This window comes from Halictus rubicundus, chromosome 4 (genome assembly GCF_050948215.1).
Source record: "Halictus rubicundus isolate RS-2024b chromosome 4, iyHalRubi1_principal, whole genome shotgun sequence".
NCBI classification, from domain to species: domain Eukaryota; kingdom Metazoa; phylum Arthropoda; class Insecta; order Hymenoptera; family Halictidae; genus Halictus; species Halictus rubicundus.
Window position 1 is genome coordinate 19102514 of NC_135152.1, and position 18936 is coordinate 19121449.

General features: G+C 43.2%; 1 protein-coding gene and 1 long non-coding RNA gene across 2 annotated transcripts in view; both read left to right on the plus strand.

Moving 5' to 3' along the window:
- Positions 1-8040, plus strand: part of LOC143353725 (uncharacterized) — a 93131-nt gene extending 85091 nt beyond the window's left edge. The window contains exon 3 of the long non-coding RNA XR_013082199.1: positions 8015-8040. This is a non-coding gene — a long non-coding RNA (uncharacterized LOC143353725). The remainder of the gene's footprint in view (positions 1-8014) is intronic.
- A 3261-nt stretch (positions 8041-11301) lies between these two features.
- Positions 11302-18936, plus strand: part of LOC143353716 (uncharacterized) — a 224093-nt gene continuing 216458 nt past the window's right edge. The window contains exon 1 of the mRNA XM_076787240.1: positions 11302-13026. Coding sequence (XP_076643355.1) covers positions 11766-13026 — 1261 coding nt within the window. The 5' untranslated portion in view covers positions 11302-11765. The remainder of the gene's footprint in view (positions 13027-18936) is intronic.

The following is an 18936-nucleotide window of genomic DNA, read 5'->3' on the forward strand; positions in this document are numbered from 1 at the left end:
ACTAATGCAAGGAATTAAATCAGTACTAAAACTATTAGACTATTAGACTAATGTATTAGTTTTTAATACATTAAACGTGTTCGACCGTTTCAACATTGATATCGCCAGGATTAGGCTTTGAAACGTAACCACCTCGACGGCGTCTGTGTCACCGATTGTAGGTCTCATCCCTTCTATATAAATAACTTGCGCCATTAAGTTTTTCCGTTGACTTTCACTTCTGTATCATTTACTCGTCTAGTGCTTTCTTATTGCAATTTGGTGTGCAATGTAGACATATCAATTATTATCATCGTATAAGAACGAAATGCCGCAACCATAAAATTGATAACGTGGCTCGAGAATTACACGTTACCGTGTGTTACCGTCTACATACTAGCAACTGAAAGCATATCGAAAAAACGGTCGGATCGGCTGGCAAGAACCGCGGAATTAAGCTTTTAAATTGAAGCTTTCAATGATCGACTTTATGTCAGCCGTGGCGCACGTTAAAAAGGAACAGTCGACGTAATTGCTCCGTCGTCATTTGACACAAAATGAAGCTTCTGATGAAGGGGAGGTCCGGTCAGCGTGAATGAAAGTAGTTGCGCGCAAAAAAAGTCCTGGAACGCCGTCCGGTTCGATATATTTAAGTCAGTGTTAAAGATAAGATCGACGCGCTTGACCGATCACCGCAGAGATCACCGGTGATCGAGGATCAGCCGTCGATTGCCCTCGATCACTCTCCTCCTCGGCCTCCTTATTATTTTATTGCTCCTCGTCTATTTCTTTTGCCACCTCGCGCTCGCTGTCCTCCCATTTTATTCGCGTTAATCATCTCGACGTCGCGCCAACGAGTTTTATTCAATAGACGGTGGACATTCAATTCGAATTAAACATTACGCTCGAGCAAGAAGAACGGAGACACCTTGTACAGGAACATCCCGCAACGGTTGCGAGTTTCCCTTCGGATTTTCGTAAAGTGGCACGAAACGACATACAGCAAAAATAAGTGCGGATTTATCGTTGTATCAACTTTTTTTAACTAAATTATCACAGTTTAAATATCGACTACGAGGCCGAGGCCTCTCGAGGTAGTGGGGATAATTCCGCGACATTTATCATCCTGGTCTTGGCGACATATACAGAGAAATCACTGTAATGAGTAAATATCTTTCGATTTTTGGGTCATGTCAGCTAGCAAACTAACCTTACTTTAATTATTATTATTAAATTATTATTATTAAAATTATCCAAGTCAATTGTAAGAGACAACAATGAGAGAAAAATATTTCCTTTTAATAGTTTCAATAATTCAGAAATAGTGTAACAACAGTTTAAAATTCTTCTATTTTATGTAGTGTTATACATGCATAAACACCCGCAGTCTAATAATAATATACCTGACCGTACCAATACACCTGTATAATGGTGATACGTATGGAAGACTATGATTATGATTGTGTTTCTGTGTTTCATCTTTCAGAAATATGAAAGGTTATTCACAGTACCAATGGGATTGCCTGTGAGAAACAAAGCATAAATAAATATTTAGCGTTACTGAACAACGATTGAAACTTTTGGGATTTACGAAAAACGCAATAAACATTGAATTTAGTATATCGGGAAACTATATTACAGATGATTTTAAACTTTCAATCAGTTTTTCGGTTATAGATATTGTTAATACGCACTTCGATATTTTAGCAGTAAATTGCACTCGAGTGGGATTCGAGCAACTAGGCGTAGCGTAGGTAGAAACATTTCAGTATTAATTTATGAATGAACGTTTAATTCACAGTCTTAGGGCAGTGGATACGCGAGTTGCAATTCCTCGATGGTATAGAACCACAGCAATTTTATTCGCACCGTCTCGTCGATTCCATAGTATTCGTTGATTAAATGGTACCATTATGGCGGGTCTAGACAACCTAGTCAGCTTATCTAGCGAGCTAGACGAACATATATTTACGCCCACTTGCTGAATATTGTATCGAATGTATATATTTATAGGCCTGGTATATTAAGTTACTTTGAAGTATTATGTAGATTACTGGCCTCTAATCTCTCGTAATACGAAGTATTTAGCTTCTAATCTTGCTGTTTCCATTATCATTCGGAAACTAAAGCTGAAGTTATTTTCTGGCCAATTTACTTCCAGCCCGAATCGATTTCATACTCGTTGAACACGTTATGAATTATATAATAAATGAGAATGCATAAATTTCATGAAATTAGTGTGTGCCTACTTTCACGTTGGTACATTCATTGTCGTCACGTAGTTAAGGTTTCCAAATGAAATGCAACGTTTCAATCTTTACGTAACAAGCGATTATACAAATTCACACTCACTTTACATGGATAAATATTTATACGTGTATAGTATGATACATTTGTTAATAATATATGTATATATAAAGACACATTTTCTAATAATCATTTTTTAACCACGTCACCCCAATACTTTTTTTACATAGAATGGCGAGAGAAATCCGACTATGTAAAAAGTGCAATTGTTGAATGCACATGCACCATTACGCTTCTGAAAAATGCATGGTTCTACGGATGCATTCCTCTTCCTGTGTCAGTAATTTTACATTGTCAAATAATATACTACACCATGCTAAAATCAAGTATTGTTAGAAATGTTATTTTGCTAATAACCTCTTTCACTTGTACCCGATTTCTTTGAGTCGTGTTCGTTAACGCTAACAATTGTAATTTACAATTATTTACATTATAAAGATATATTCACGAGGAATTATTCAATAAACTTATTTTTTGGGGGGTCTATATTATTTTAAAAAATTGCTAAAAATGTGGATAGACACGTTCTGATTATTTTGTAAAGTAATGTAAAATACAGTGATTTCTCTACATATGTCGCCAAGGCCTGGATAATAAACGTCGCGGAATTATCCCCACTACCGCGGGGTATACCCCGCGGACGCCGAGGAGTGTAAACATAACACGGCTCGGGTATGTTTCCCGGACGATGCACGACACTGACAAGACCCGTGTTGTTGACATATATCGAGAAGTCACTGTAGTCACTTTTAGTGCTTAGTGAAATTGTGGATAGAATTGAAGGCTAGCTTGAACACGAAGTTTTACGAATTCACAACAATGCGGTGTTATCGCGTGACGATACAAAGCTCTGATATTTTTGCGACCATTCCGATAGACTGTAATTCGTACCTTCGAGCCATTAGTGTTGGAGTATCGGTGGTTTATAATTTCGCACGCAACTTGAGGCCGCGTTTTCGTGCGAAACGGCGACGTCCCTACCGACGGATGTTCACGTGAATAATTGATACGTCAGCGTCGAATTGATGAAGTATCATTACTGGCCCGGTCTTACCGGCGACTCGCTTCGAGCGGCACGTTTTAAACATTTGCGTCAAGCCAGCTTAATCCGATCGTTTCTGTTGGTCGCGACGTTAATTTGTCTGAAATTGCCATGCGTGTGATCCGCTATAAATGAGCACCAGATGAGAATTGATCGAGGTTACATCGAACAAATTAATAGCTACTGAACTGCGACTCGTACCCCGGCTTTAACCAGGTTAATGAATAATAATGTTTTGCAATTCGCCCGGCAGAAACCGGAACGTTTGATACGTAACGCACCAAATGCGATACATAAGAATGAACGCAGCTACGAGTGTATGTGCTCCGAAGTATTTACCGAAGACATTAAACTGTTACATGTCGTTTAGATCTATTATTAGTCATTTTTCATATATTTTATCTGGCCATTTACAGCTAACCATTATATCAATTATGGTACCGAATATATTTTTACTTTCAATATTTTTCAACCTCAAAGAAGTACAGTTAATACAATAATATGTGCTGCATTAACTCTTCGCCTTCTGCACAAAGACTTATGAAAGGTTTAACACTTCTTGTAAATTTTTCACGGATACAAAGTGGATTGTCAGCAACTGGATAATTTTGAGCGGCCTAAGTAAGTGGATGACAGTCGTAGGCGATACTACTGTGCACAATACGTTAGTGATACCGATGTGATCATATTTAATATTTTATTATCGTATTCTTGAATTATGGTGTCGGGAGCACAACAACAAAACTGGTATGACAGTTAATGTGTTGATTTGCCATCAATTCCCTTCTGTTCGAAGACGCAATTAATGTTTACACATATGTCCACAAAAAGAACCATTAAGATTCTTACAGGATATCCTAACAAAATGACATTGGTCTGTACTTTTAAATTCTAATTTTCTAACGTTGACTCTGGGCATAGTCTCCGGATCAAGACTCGTTGCCCCACTCTAATTTCCCCTTCTACCTGCCGTGTCGCAATGTCACGTGACTAACCCGGTACTGGCAGAGAGAGAGAGGGTAACGTAACTGTTTCCCCTCGGTTCGTGCAACCTCCCCTCATCTGGCGACTACGATACCGGGTTCCTTTTACGATGTAGTTTCTCATTAGTCGCTACTTTAACTACAGTCCATTTAAATTTCATTTAGAAAGTCATAAACCATAAATATCATCATCTAGAGTAGCGGTCCTTACCAAATAAAATTTAATGGACTTCCTATAAAACATATCGCGATCCTGTTCACTGTGCAAAGTTGAATAATCTCTCGCGTCTACTGTCCCTAGGCGGCACTCCAGAGTGAAGTAGACCGTAGTAAAACGTCAATGAACGGAATGTCGCTTAACGGAAACGTTAATTATTCTAGTTTCGATTTTCTGAAATCCGTGCTGTACAACACTTCGTTACACTTTGAAGTAAGTATTTCATTTATATCAGGAGAATCGAGAAAACCTTTACCGTTGAAACTGAAGCGGAAATTAAAAACACATTGAATGTACATACGCAAAAAAAGCGAATGGAGACTTTTCGATTATCACAATTAAAAGTCCTAAAGCCATAAGGTAGGGACACAATTACTGTGGGGGTGCCAATTATTCTGCCTACATTAATTATACTTATTTTTAAAGCATAACGAATGTTAAGAAAATGTTTCTCAGCCAAATAAATATTTATTCGAGATAATTACATATCCGGTTATTATTACACGAGTGAAATATTAAAAATACGTACAAAAGTATGCATTGTGCAAAACATATGTTGCAAAGTATGCAAAATAAAAAATATTTTTCGACCAGTTCTCTATAAAAATATGAATTTGCATAAACATCTGCAGTCTACGCAGTAAAAAGTTTCAGATTCGTCTGCTTAGTGGTTCAAATAATCTACAGTCCAGTGTGATCAAGATTTCAGAATTCTGTAAAGTAGCCAGTCACTCGCACGAATAAACTACTGTTCGATCTTCCCCGAACAATAAGTAACGTCACGGCGGATCGCACAAAACGTCCGTGAGTACCTAAGGTCTGGGCCAGGCTCGGATCGTAAAGAAAAAGGGAAGAAAAGGGATCACGCGTCGGGTATGCGTTTTGAACTGCTGTTAATAGCGGCTTTTTCGTGGAAAACTATCTCATCTGGTAGGACAGCGTACAAGCGGCTTCTCGGCCGTGTTCGAAGATAAAGGAAAGATACCCTTCATCGAGGATAGCATCCTCGCCGAAGACTTCGACATTTACTGGAAGCGTCAAATTTCTACCGTTGTCGAACATCTCGTACCTCGACGGCTGCAGATAGGTGATAGTGCACGGCTCGGTTGCAGGATTTCTCAAATCCGAAACCGAAAGAAAAGGTGGACATATTTTTCCACGCGAGCAAGCATGGCCGTTCGGGTCAATTTGCCCAAAAATTTCGACCAAATTCATATCTCTGTTAATTACAGTGCGTTCACGATATATGTCAACAACACGGGTCTTGCCAGCGTCGTGTATCGTCCAGGAGACATACCCTAGCCGTGTTACGTTTACGCTCCTCGTGACCCCTCACGGGGGGTATACCCCGCGGTAGTGGGGATAATTTCGCGAAGTTTATCATCCAGGCCTTGGTGACATATATCGGGAAAGTCCCCTTTAATCGACTGATAATATCAACGTCGAAAGGTATACAGCTCAATGAATGGACAAATTGTACAATTTTTAAAAATGTTAAAAACAGAAGGACAATATTGAAAATTTTCGTACATACAACACACTGTTGAATCTATCCTGTAAAAAAATTTCGAACAAAATGGGAGACCATGAGGGTCCACAAAAAATGATCAAAGCCCTGCAGGAATTAAAACAGTGCACGGGGTGTCCCAAAAATGTTGTAGTTTGTTGAAAGGAGTGGCAAATTGTTTAAAACAAAAAACACAACTTAAAAAAATTAAAAAATTGTTGACACTCTTTTATTGTAGAACTGTACCGAGGTATGCCTCAATAACCAGTAATTAGAAAATTTTTCCTTAACGGGTTTGGTAACGAAACCCGTTAATTTTTCCGTTTCCTGGCAAATTGACCACTGCGCGACGCGGCGCGGCGTTTTGTTCGTTTGCCGATCGCCATGATCGGCCACTGACTCACTTTTAAACTGACTTGAACCGACCGAGTCACTTAAAGCGCACTTAACCGAACGTCTCGTAAATACGAAAGAATACGAGCTTGGCTAGCGGCGGTCTGAAAAAAAAAAAATGACGAAATGGAGCGGTGCATACTGATAGACCGAAGACGGAGCCTCAATTCGGGCTCAAAGATTAGGAGGCGCCACCGAGATCCACATTCTTGCGTTATTGTTGTCGCGATACCGAGGGAATACCATAATTGTCGGTCGGCGAAGCTTTGAACGCTTAGCACAAGTGGAATGCCACGTTTCTGTTGGAAATTTCTGTGGATGCTTTAAGATCACTTTACTCGTCACCGTGGAAACTTCAAAATCACATAATTGAACCTTTAAAATCATTCGAGTTGTCGCAATTATTCAACGAAATTTTCGATTTCATTCGTTCGTTCCTCGAGACTTTAATTGGCTAATATTCCAGTTACACAAGCCGATTTTGATGAAACTTACGCGACACATAGTTCTTCGAAAAATATCTGACACGTGTTTTTATTTATCGCCGACCATTCGCTTTGAAGGGGTGAAAACAACCCTTAAAGTTGGGGTTGAAAAACACAATTTTTATCTCGGAAACCAGAGGTCGAGAAAAATGAATTTTTTTTAAGTTGTGTTTGTTTGAACGGGAAATTTAGTCGCGCAAGAAAATATATTAAAAATTCGATTTATTTTTGCAGTTTCTCCTGTTTGTTGTTACTTCAGTTTAATATAAACTCGGGTGTGTAATCTTTGATCCAAAATAGACACGGATGAAGAGTTTTTTTTATGCATTGAAGATGTTATTGTTGTCGTGTCATGTGGTATTTTTTATACGTCATTTCACGAAACTGCTGAGTTTAGTGACTGTATAAGTCATACCTTGCGTTAACTTTCCGAGAATCAGGAGGGAACATTTTCTTCACAAAACGAAAGATATAATTTTTATACCGGTTTTTTAATAGTTCGTACGTCCTTAACTATACTATACGTAACAAGTAAAATAAGAATGACAAAACTTGTTCAGCTGAATTGATTTTCTCATAAACACGTAAATAAGAAAACAAAATATTGAAGTCGTGGAAAGCATTCACATTTCTCTTTCTGCCATTGCTGCTTCGGTTAATGGCCACTCATTTATCATTTGATCTAATAAACACAGTAATTTACGACTCCCAATGAGATCGAATAAAACTATAAGCGATCAGGAACAACGTACGCGTATAGATTCCAGATATCATTTAAACTTCTAAAAATATCTTCTTCGCATTATGTAGTGAACTAATCGTTCCGACTTCTAAAAAAAAAAAAAAAAAACTCCAAGTCGTGTAATAAATATACAGGCTCGTGAAAAAGATAGATGCATCGATTAGTTTGCAACTTGCAGAAACTAAGGTTCGAAATGTCCGCGCCGCAACCCTGAAGCAGCAAACAGTCGAACAGCCAGGGCATTCCGTTTGCTCCGCTCTTCAGGGTCCCCGATTCTATCGTATCCTCGGCGGCGAATATCGAGGAGCGGAAACATTCCACAACAGAGATTTAAGGTACGACCTTGTTAATGTTTACAGGTACGCCCGGCTGACCTGAATAGAGCTTTCGCTCGTGTCTGAGGAAGAATGAAAAGGAAACGGCGGAGCCGAAGAAAACGAGAACTCATGCGCGACGCGGCGACCGACCGCGGTCTCCTGGATTTGCGTTGCAGGTTGGCGTAAACGGACTCCACGAGCCCGTCCCGTTAGCGAAAGACGACCAGACGAGGGTGGTGGAAGAAGAAGTACAGGGAACAAGGTGCGGCAACAGCAGCACTAGTAGTAGCAGTAGTAGCAGTAGTCGTAGGAGGAGGAGGAAGAAGAAGAAAAAGAAAAAGAAAGTCGTTAACAGTGAGAAATAACAGAAAAGAAGAAACGGAAAAATTTGCGCGAAAAGATGAGAAGACTAGATACGGCGTAGGTTGCGAAGCAAAATAAACTCGGGAGGGGACTGACGAGGTTAGAGTGGGAGGTGGGAAGATATCAAAAGGCAGAACGGAGAAGATGAAGAGCGGAGAGGCGTCGTCGAAGACAAAATAAAACAATAACAAAAAGGAAGAAGAAGAAGAAGAAGAAGAAGAAGGACGTGACACGAGCGCGTGTGCAAGTCGCGATTTCCGAACGATATCTCTTCGCAGGTTTGCAGGTGTTCGCGTGCGTCCTTCGTGGCCTTGTTAGCCGGGCTTCCTCTTTCTCTGGATCGCCGACTCCTTTTATCATTCAGGCATCGGCGGTTTCCTAGCGGCCGCGGGGCGAGGAGCGGGGAAAAATAATAGCGCGCCTCGAGGAAATAGACGAAAAACAGGAGGGGTTGGGGAACTGGTACGCGACCGGAGTAGGGGCGCGAGAGAGAAGAGAGAACACCGGGTCGGTGTTAATAAGGGGCGAAAAGATCGAGCGAACGGGCAGCGTAGGGGGAACGGAGCACGTTGACGAGCCACCGAGGAGCGGAGTAGTGGCACGACTGAACGGGAAAGAGGGAAACGAAGAAGAAGAAGAAGACGAAGAAGGAGAAGAAGAAGAAAGGTGAGGCAGACGGGAGGTGTAACGAGAGTACAGAGAGAGAGAGAGAGAGAGAGGGGGGGAGAGGGGGAGAGAAAGGAAGCGAACCGGGTGGAAGGATAGCGAGAGGGAGACAGATAGAAAGGTAGACCGAGTGGTAGCGAGAAGTAGCATAGTTGGAGGGAAGGAGAAGAAGAAATAGGGTAGAGAAGAAGAGACGGCAGTGACGGAGAGAAAGACGGGGGAAAGAGCGCGGCGATAAAGAGGACAGTAGGAGAAGCCGGAAGGAGAAAGAGAGATAAGAGAAGGTAGAGAGGAGGGTGGGGAGAGTAGCGCGAAAGAAGAGAGGGAAAAGAAGAGGCGCGTGGTGGTCGTGGTGGCGCGGTAGTGGACGAGAGCGAGCGAGCATCCAGATCTGTCGCGTGCTGCGTCGCTCTGGGATGGGACGGAACCGGGACGACACGGTATGAAGCGGAACGGGACGAAACGGGACGACGGCTACTACTACAACTGCGAGGCGGGATGGGATGGATGCTGCGGGCCCGTGTGAGTAGCGAGTCGAGTCGATCCCCGCGCGCTGGTATTGGTTTCACTCTCGGCTGCTGCCGGCCCGTGTGCTGGTGTGTCGGTCTGCTGTTCGATCTCTCTACGAGAGCGAACCGAAGAGCGTGCCCGAACCGAGCCGGAGAAGAGAACCGCGGCACTCGTTCAGTAGTTTCTCGGACGCCGCACCGGCACCATCCGACCTACCAGATAACCCCAGTTGCCGGACTACCCCCGACCTCGTAATAACACCAACAGACATCACGATCACGACACTGGATCGCTCGTTTCGAGGAATCCTCTAGAAACAAGTTGCGAATCAAGATCGTAACCGGTGATCGTTTTGCTAAATTTTTTTGTACGCAAGTGTTGTTATTATTGTTGTTGCTGCTGCTGCTGCTGCTGTTGTTGTTGTTGTTGTTGTCGCTGTTGTTGCCCCCCGCCCCCCAATAGTTTCTTCCTCCCTCTTTTTCACTCGAAAAGTAAAAAAGAAGCAACCGTCGTTACCGATCTCGCTCGTGGTCGCGTGGCATCCGGAAAATCAAGAGGATCCATCGGAAGGGTGCAAGATCCACGACGATCCACCGGGCTCCCGGTTCACCCGGTCGATACCGCTTCGAACCGATCGGAGTGTCACACGGAGAGCTGTTCGGAGTCACACGTAGTCCTCGTCGTCGTCTTCTCGTCCCCTCTTCGTTTAGCTCTCTCTCTCTCTCTCTCTCTCTCTCTCTCTTTCTCTCTCTCTCTCTATCTCTCTCTCTCTTTCTGTTTCTCTATCATTCTCTTTCTCTCGCGGTGGTTGGTTGATAGCGGCGAACGGAGAGAGAGAACATCGTACCACGGGAGGCATCATCGGCCAGGTGTTTTCCATCGGCGGTGACGAGCGTGTGTTTCACGGGAGCAAATTGGAGGTCACTTGTGTTTCTCACGTTCCGAGGTGTTGCGCTGGCGGCCGGAAAGCCAGCGCAGCGCATCGCGCGCGTTCGTCGCGGATGTCGTGTACGTGGTACGCGCGCAGTGGTGAGAAGTGGTGGCAGTGATATACCCGCGAATATTTTCGCGAAAGAACATCGCGCGCGTGATCGCGCGACCCCGTCGCGACTCCGGAAGGATACACGGCTCCCACGGCACGCGGCTGGAAGGGTGGGAGGGGAGGGCGGTCAGTGAAAGAAGATCAGTGTGATACGGACAAAGACAGGAGTATAGAAAGAGGAGGAGGAGGAGGAGGAGGTGATGCTGGGAAGAGAGGGGAAAAAGAAAGAGAGAGCGAAACCCGTTAAGGCGGTACGAGTAACGTGTCGGTAGAAGTTCTTGCGATTGATAGAGGGACTAAGAGAGAGGAGCAGAGCGAGGTCGACGAAGGTAATCGGTAGCATCAACCTGCGTGCTCGAACAAAACCGATTAAACGACGGGGACCGAGCAACGATTCTCTCGCCTCCTTTGTCGCTAATAACCATCGGACGTCGAGGTTTTCGAATAGCCAACGTTGACGTCGTGCCCGATCGTCGTCCTCGCGGCCAATCCTCACCCAGGATCGTTCGCAGTGTAACGAGTACCCTCGGCGAGACGTCGGGTGCAGGAAGTCGACGACGATCCGGTCGCTCGTTTGCATTCAGGATTGATCCGCACGTCGTCCCGATGCTACCTCGTAAACCAATCCCGTGGTTTCCTATTTTCGCGAACAAACCGTTCTGACTGGCCTGATCGAATTCGCGTTGACCAGAGGCCGCCGCTGCGCGAGTCCGTCTCCCTCGGCAGCATCGGCACTGTCGACGTCGCCGTCGTCGTAGACGATCGGGTTAGTCGCGATCGGAGAGGCTAACCGGTACGGTCAGCAATAATGCCAGGCTACCGAAAACGCTGTACACGGACGGTAACAGCGGACCAGCTGCTGCATCCTCAGCGCTTGCCGAGAAGCGTCCAAGAGTGTCTTTCTGTCTATCGAAAGTAGCCCCGAGGATGAGGAGGTGGACCCCCATCGTAGAACGTAATCTCCGCACCAGCGACTTCCCGCGCGACCAATCTCGAATCCCGTGCCGCGGTTTTGATTGATCGGCGCGAACGACGAAAACGACGACCAAGAAAAAGAAGAGGAAAAGGAGGAAGCGGTACGACGAGTCGGTCGCGCACCGAGCAAGAGGAACAACGGACGAAAGCGGACGAGATATTAAGATAATAACAAGCGGAAGAGAGCGGCGCGTAGATAGGAAGGAGGGCTCGGAAAGGAGTGTGGATGAGACCGTCATGCCCGCTGAGATCGACACGGGCGGGTCAAGGGTGCTGCACTGTGATTACCGTGCCGTCTGCCCGATACCGATCGTAACGTTAGCTTCCACCGAGCCTACTCCGCGCCACGAAAATAGACCCGTACGAACGTCCATCGCGCGCCGACCACCGCCGATTAATTCGACCGACGATGGAGCCGTGAACTGCCGTCGTTGCTCCGGCTTGATCCCTCGACGGATCGGAGGTACGTCCGCGGCGCGCCCCGGGAAAAGAGGATCCCGAGAGAACGAGCCGTGCACCAGGCTCGACCGTCCCGCGGGGACCGACGTGCCGGAAGCTTGCGATCCGAAAGATCTTCGGCGGAATGTCTACCGCCCGGAACAGCCGGAGTCCCGGCTACGCGACACGACAACCGCCGTCGACGAGTCCGAGGGACGCGGAAGCGTGTCCTCGATAAAGGACAAACGGACCATCCGAAGATGTCGAAGGGAGCCGTCGAGGACAGGCGGTAACGATGTCGGCGACTCGCGGCACGGAGAACGAGGCTGCCGCACGAAACGTGACTTCTCGGCGGAGAATTGGCCGCAGGTCCGTGCCGCGGATTGCGTCCGAATAGGGGAATCTAGTCAGTCGAACGAGCCTCGCGCTTGGACGGACCGGACCTATGAAAAGCTCGTTTCGACGGGCACGCTTCCGTCCTTGGCTCCCGACGAGAAGAAGACGCGGGAGGAAGAAGAAGAAGAAGAAGAAGAAGAAGAAGAAGAAGAAGAAGAAGAAGAAGAAGAAGAAGAAGAAGAAGCGGTCGGAACGAATTCCTGGAGACGCGAGTCGCGCGTCCCCAAGGTCGAGCGGACCGCCGCCGATCAGCAGGTCGAGTTTTCTCGGGACGGCGAGCCCGCGAGGTGTTCCCGTGGCAGAACGAGGAAGAAGAAGAGACGCGAGTGCATGAACATCCGGTCCTCGTACTTTCAGTTGGCCTTTCTCCTGTTCCTCGTCACGTTCGGTCAGTGCGGGCTCCGTAAATCGAGTGCGTACAACGGCAGTGCGAAAACTAGCGGCACCGGATTGAGTGTCTTGGCGATCGGCACGGTTATTAGTGCAGCGAGTGCCGCGCCGGTCGATCTAATGGGCGACTCCGGCGTAAGAGCTGAACGATCGGCCAATTTGTCGCATATCACCGGCGCCTCCAGGAAAATCCAGATGTACATCAAGAATCGGCATCTACAAGTCCTGCCGGACGGCACGGTCAACGGATCCAACGACCACACCTCGGATTACAGTGAGTACACCAGAGTTTATTTTTATTGTTAATTGCCGCTGCAAATCGGAACTGGGATACAACGATCCCTGCCGCTTCCCCCCGCGCGCGCGCACGCTCGTTCATTCTCGATCCTGATCGCGCGAGCGCGCACTCTCGCCACCGCTACTGGGACGATTGACCCTCTTCGTTTTGTCGGACTCGCACATCCGCATGCCTCGATTCAGGTTTGATCAATGCTCAAGATTGACGTTGCACGGTTTTTCCTTCATTTTTCCATAGATAGATCTTGATGTTACTCGTTTTTGTTTTTTTTTTGTTATTTTTTTTTTTCTTTTTTCGGTTTTTCTTCGTAATCGACGATTCGAGGCACGCTGGCGATCGTGAAACAAAAATGGAAATGTTTCGTTCTGTCGCGGACGATTTTCGGTGTTTGTGGCTTGTTTGCGCACGCGCGATCCGAACAAAGGACAAACAGGGATTCCTCCGGACCAATTGTCATTCAACTCCGTCGTTATGAATTCATAAACGCTCTGTATGCGTTGCGTGAATATGCTGCTACATTGTTTCCTTCGAGGCTTCAATGTTTCCTTTGACCGTCGCCGTGAATCGAGGGCTGATCGTGAAGACCCGAGGTGTTGTTCTTGAATTCGAATTTCTAGAACTTGCACACGGAGTTCAGTTCACACTAAACCTACCACGGTCGAAATGACCGGTTTTATATTCTACGATTATTGAAATTATAAAAATTCATTTAGGGAAAATAGTGGAATAAATTTCCTTGTCCAAGCCGTTTATTATACCGAAAATTAATTTAAAAGAATTTATTACATCTCAATAAATTTAGGGTTGCCAATTTTATAAGACAATATTTACCGGATAATGTTAATACTTGGTAAGTTTAGTGTTAAGCTCATTTGTTTCTCGAATCAACACCTGATCAGCTGTTTCCTGTATTACTTTTATCGCCGGTTTTACTGTGCTTTCGTTTTAACGTTAAACTTACCAAGCACAAAATACATAAAAGTGAAACGTCTTATAGAAGGGAGAAGGTTGAATTTATTTAAACTTCATTATAATATTGATTTTCATTATAATATGTGCTCAAATAAAGAAGTCAATTCAGTAATTTCCTATGAAAACGTTTTTACAATTTCAATAATTGTCGAATAGAAAACCGGTCTTTTTGACCGTGGTAGGTTTAGTGTTGAGCGGCAATGGTTTAAACGAACGGGGGAAATAAGCATAAACTATTTCTGTTGACCGAAATAGATATACATGATAAACATAATTATTTCTGTTGACCGAAATAGATATACATGATAAACATAATTATTTCGGTTGACCGACATAGATATACATGATAAACATAATTATTTCGGTTGAACGCATTGAATAAATTCGCGATAGAAATTCGACTGTGTTCTTGCAGATTCGCCACCGAATTTAAATTTAATCCGGTATCGGCGAAGAGTGTTAGTAAATTCGAATTATGCATGAAAAAATATATTCGCAAATTCCCCGGTGGCGAAATAATAATGCATAAAGTGTCTGTGCATAAAAATACAACTTTTAATTGTCCACAATAACTTTCGGTGAAGAAAGTACGGTTTTCTAATCATTGATCAAATTTAGATTTTAAATTAAAATTTTTTTGTCACGTGGCAATACGCAATTTTGGTCAGATTGACAGAGGCAGTTCGATTAAAAAATAAAAATATTGAGAAGAATGGACAATAAACACTTTTTTCACGTCGTCTAGGCAAATTTTCGATTTCGTCGAAAATGGAACGGACCACATTTTTCCATTCCATCACACAATCTATCGTTCGTTCCACTTGCTGATAAAACGACGTCGATTCGCTCAAATAGTTATCACTATACCGTGGATCTTTCCACAATTTTGAGATTTCAAAAATCGAGTGTAGGCTGTTTGTCAACGGAAACGTTTATTAGAATAGTAAGCTTCAAATAAAATTATAATAATGTAGAGAATCATTTAAAAAACGGCCATTGATGATGCGATATATATATATGCAATGCATTTAATAAATTGGAGGAATCACTTTGAATAGTGTGTTCAATAATACAGAGGAGTCGGTTAGTGGATCATTATGCTCGTTCTCGTTTTCGCATAATTTTCGCCCGGCTTTTTCCAATATTGTACCCTTCGCACATCTTCCCAAGAAATAGCAACACAAAGAATTCCACCTTTTACACTAAGCTTGGAAATCCTTCGCGATACAATCCGAATTTCATCAAGTTTGCACAATATTATTTACAATTTACTGGATCAGGGCCGTAACCTTGTATTTACAAAAAATCTTATGTTATTTTACAAAGATGGTTAAAAATTTGGTTAGCACATTTTTCTCATTCTTGTCGAAAACAACGGGTTCTAATATTTTCAATTTATAAATATTAAGATTCCAAAGATACATCCATGAGAAATTATTCTATTATCATATTAAAAAAAAAAATGGCTAAAAATTTAGGCGGCACATTCTCGTTATTTTTACAAAGCAATGCAAAATAGTCAGTTTCGGTGCTCCGTAAACCTAGTGTTAAATACGATTAGCGAATTGTCGCCGATTGATAATCGGTAGAGGCACGTGCCGGTTAATCAAATTAATTAAAATCCGGAGAATCGGAACTGTGCTATCGATTTTGTCGAAAGTTCTCCGCGTTTTGCTATCGAAGCACAGAATTAGTTTCCACGTGACGAGCTCGAGAAATTTGGTAACGCTTTCGCAATCGACGTCAACGCCACGGAATCGTTGTACACTCGGGTCCCGGCCCGTCGACTCCACCGATGACGTTGACCTTATTTCGAGTCTCTGCTTCGGACGTTCGAGCATCTCGATTGCATATTCGAGACGAGCCGAATCGTGGAATTCCGCCATTCCATGCAACCGGTGTGCGTCATTGGGTCGCTGCTCGAGATAACGCCGCTAGGGAATTTGGTCGCCCGCACACTGTGCAACGGGGATCGGACAAGAATTGCCTGGGACTTTCACTGATAACCGGCGAGCTTGACGTGGGTCTTGCGAAAACGAAATCGAGACACTTTGTCGGACGCTGAAGTTTATTGCCTGACTCTCAAGATCGGCCCCATCCTTGTAAACTTATTGCTTCGGCTTTATTATTCAATGACATCGCGAGCAGTACACGCCCCTTAAAACAGTATAACTTTCTTTTAAATGGTATCAAACGACCTGACTTTTCGTGAGCCACTAGAAGAATTGTGCAAAAACGATTTTGAAAAAATTGCAATCGATGAAAATTACACGAGAAAATAAAAATGGCACTTTTTACAACATTTTTATGTGAGCCCGTAATGAAAATTTAAAATATGCCTTTTGTAGATCCAGGTTGGCTATGCATATGCTGAAAATTTCGTCGAAATCGATTAACACTCGCACGAGCTACGTGTAGTTAAAAGTGGTGAAAATCGTAATTTTTCACGACTAACGTCTTTCGATGCGTGCCGTTTTTGTCTGCGTCAATCGATTTCGATGAAATTTTTAGTATGCGTATAACCAATGTAGATCTACAGAACGCATATTTTAAATTTTACATTTTTGACATTTTTATTTTCTCGTGTAATTCTTACCGATTGCAATTTTTCCAAAATCTTCTTTGCACGATATTTGAAAAACCAATTCTTCTAATTGCTAAGAAAAAGTCGGGTCGTTCGGTCCGATTTTAAAAAAGTTTACACTATTTTAAAGGGCGTTTTTATACATTTATGACGCGAGTCAGCTGTAGTAAGAAAGAGGAGAAAGTTTAAAACAAAAGTTTAAAAGTTTAAATTGACACTCCCGCGTGGCTCCTGTTCGTTGCAGTTCAAACAGCACATTTTGCATAAAGACTCGCAGTCAAAGCAGTCGTGTTTGCCAGTCAAAGCGTTAAAGCAAAGTAGTTATTTCTGTGCACCACGATTGAAAAATAAACCATCGAATAGTATATTGGTTGGACGACTCGATGGAAAACGTCATGTTTGTTGCGCGGTCTTAATCGAATCGGCGGAATTAACAGGAGAATGCGATCAAGAGACTGTGACTGGGCCGAGAGAGCTGATCCAAGAATATGCGCTGCCTAGTACATGTACCTCTTTTCTTAACTAGTCCACGCTAACATTTGAAGCATCGATGGTCTCTGTCGGTAGTGGTTCTAAATTCACGTCAGCCGATCAAAGTCTCTTTTTTGAAACCAGGGTGAAATACCTGAGCGGCACTAGTGAACCATCGTGTCACTGTCTCTCGCTTATGCGAACGCGCCGTGTCACAATCACCGAGATATTCGCTTTGCCTAACGCGTCCCGCTCGAGCGGACATAATCCTCTGACCGTGAATAATTTCACGAGCTGTTGAAAAATTATTCATTCCGTGCCCGGACAGTGAAAAATTGGAAAATCGTTTTCTCCAGAAGAATCGTGGTATTTCAATTAATTGAACGTGCTGTGTGAGGAATTAAACTGCTTGTCGTTGCGTGTGGGGGGGGGGGGGGGGAATTGAAGAGTACAGAAATTGTCTATATGGAATTTTATCGTAGGACTATTATGCTTGACTTTGATAATGTGGTGTGATCGAGACACGGGCTCACATTTATTTGTTATTTTTACACTCCTCGGCGTCCGAGGCCTCTCGAGCTTCGGGGTATACCAGATAGTGGGGATGATTCCGCGACTTTTATCATCCAGGCTTTGGCGACATATATAGAGAAATCACTGTATCTTCCTCTCTGCTGCGTGGCATAATGTTATTCATTCACTTGTAACAATTTTTTAAATACATTAGTGTAGAACTTTTCATATGATATCGGTTTTGGACATTGTTTATCCACGAAAACTATTACTGAAGAAAATCAAATTTTAATTGGATTCTATACTAATTTGAAGCTATAACTTGATGTGTTATATTTATTTTATGCGTGCAGATATGAATATATATTTTCATGATAATTGTATATAAAATAAAAAAAATGTATTCTTTTTATTATACTTGTTTTATATAAAGACTTTCCGTAAATTCTGTGTTTGTAATCGCAATTAGCGCACAAAATAAAAGAATAACTAGAAAGAAAAGAGAAATTGTGAAACATTGATGGCTTTTGATCGAAAGATCTTTCAATCGAAAATTATTTCTTTTCGCTCTGCTTTAAAAATAAATTGATTGCTGTTCGCACCAGGAGTATGTTTAATAAATATATTGTTTATCGTGTTACGAAAGTAACGGAAAATACCATCTTACCATTTCGTAATTGTGGAATGTTAAGGTTATTAACAGATAATAATAACCTTAATACATTCAAGCGGCGATCCCATGGATCCAACATAATTCTTGGCCTTGTTTCCGATAATAGTGGCGGTACCCTTTCACGAAACACTCGTATAAATTTCCTAACGACGACGAGCGGGAAGAAAGTGTTGTACTTCAATTTCTTGTCGGGGGTTTACGTAAGAGCACGAAGAGGAACACGAAGGGAAACACAATTCGTGCGACGGTCGCGTGGATCTTTTACCCATATTGATACAACGCAGCGTCATAAATTTACACGGACAAGAATCATTTTATGGTTCGGACATTTAACCATGATAAATGCCGGCGTTATGTAATCGAAGTCACGATCGATTACTTCCGTCGAAGAAATTATATTATGCACGGCATTTTTTATTTTTCGATGAAGTTCGAAGTTTCACTTTTTTCTGATGAACAATTTGACTTTTTCAACGACGCGTCGGTTCGATAATGCAACCGTGTCTCTTCGAACGACTTAATTGCGATTTGTATATATCTTGCCAAAATACTTCTCTCTTGGCAATAGAGATCGCACGCTGCCTGACTCAGTGACTAACTAGTCTATTTACGACTCTCTTCCGGTGTTGTTTTTAACATCTTATATTTTGATTTGCCCGCGCCGCGTATCTGT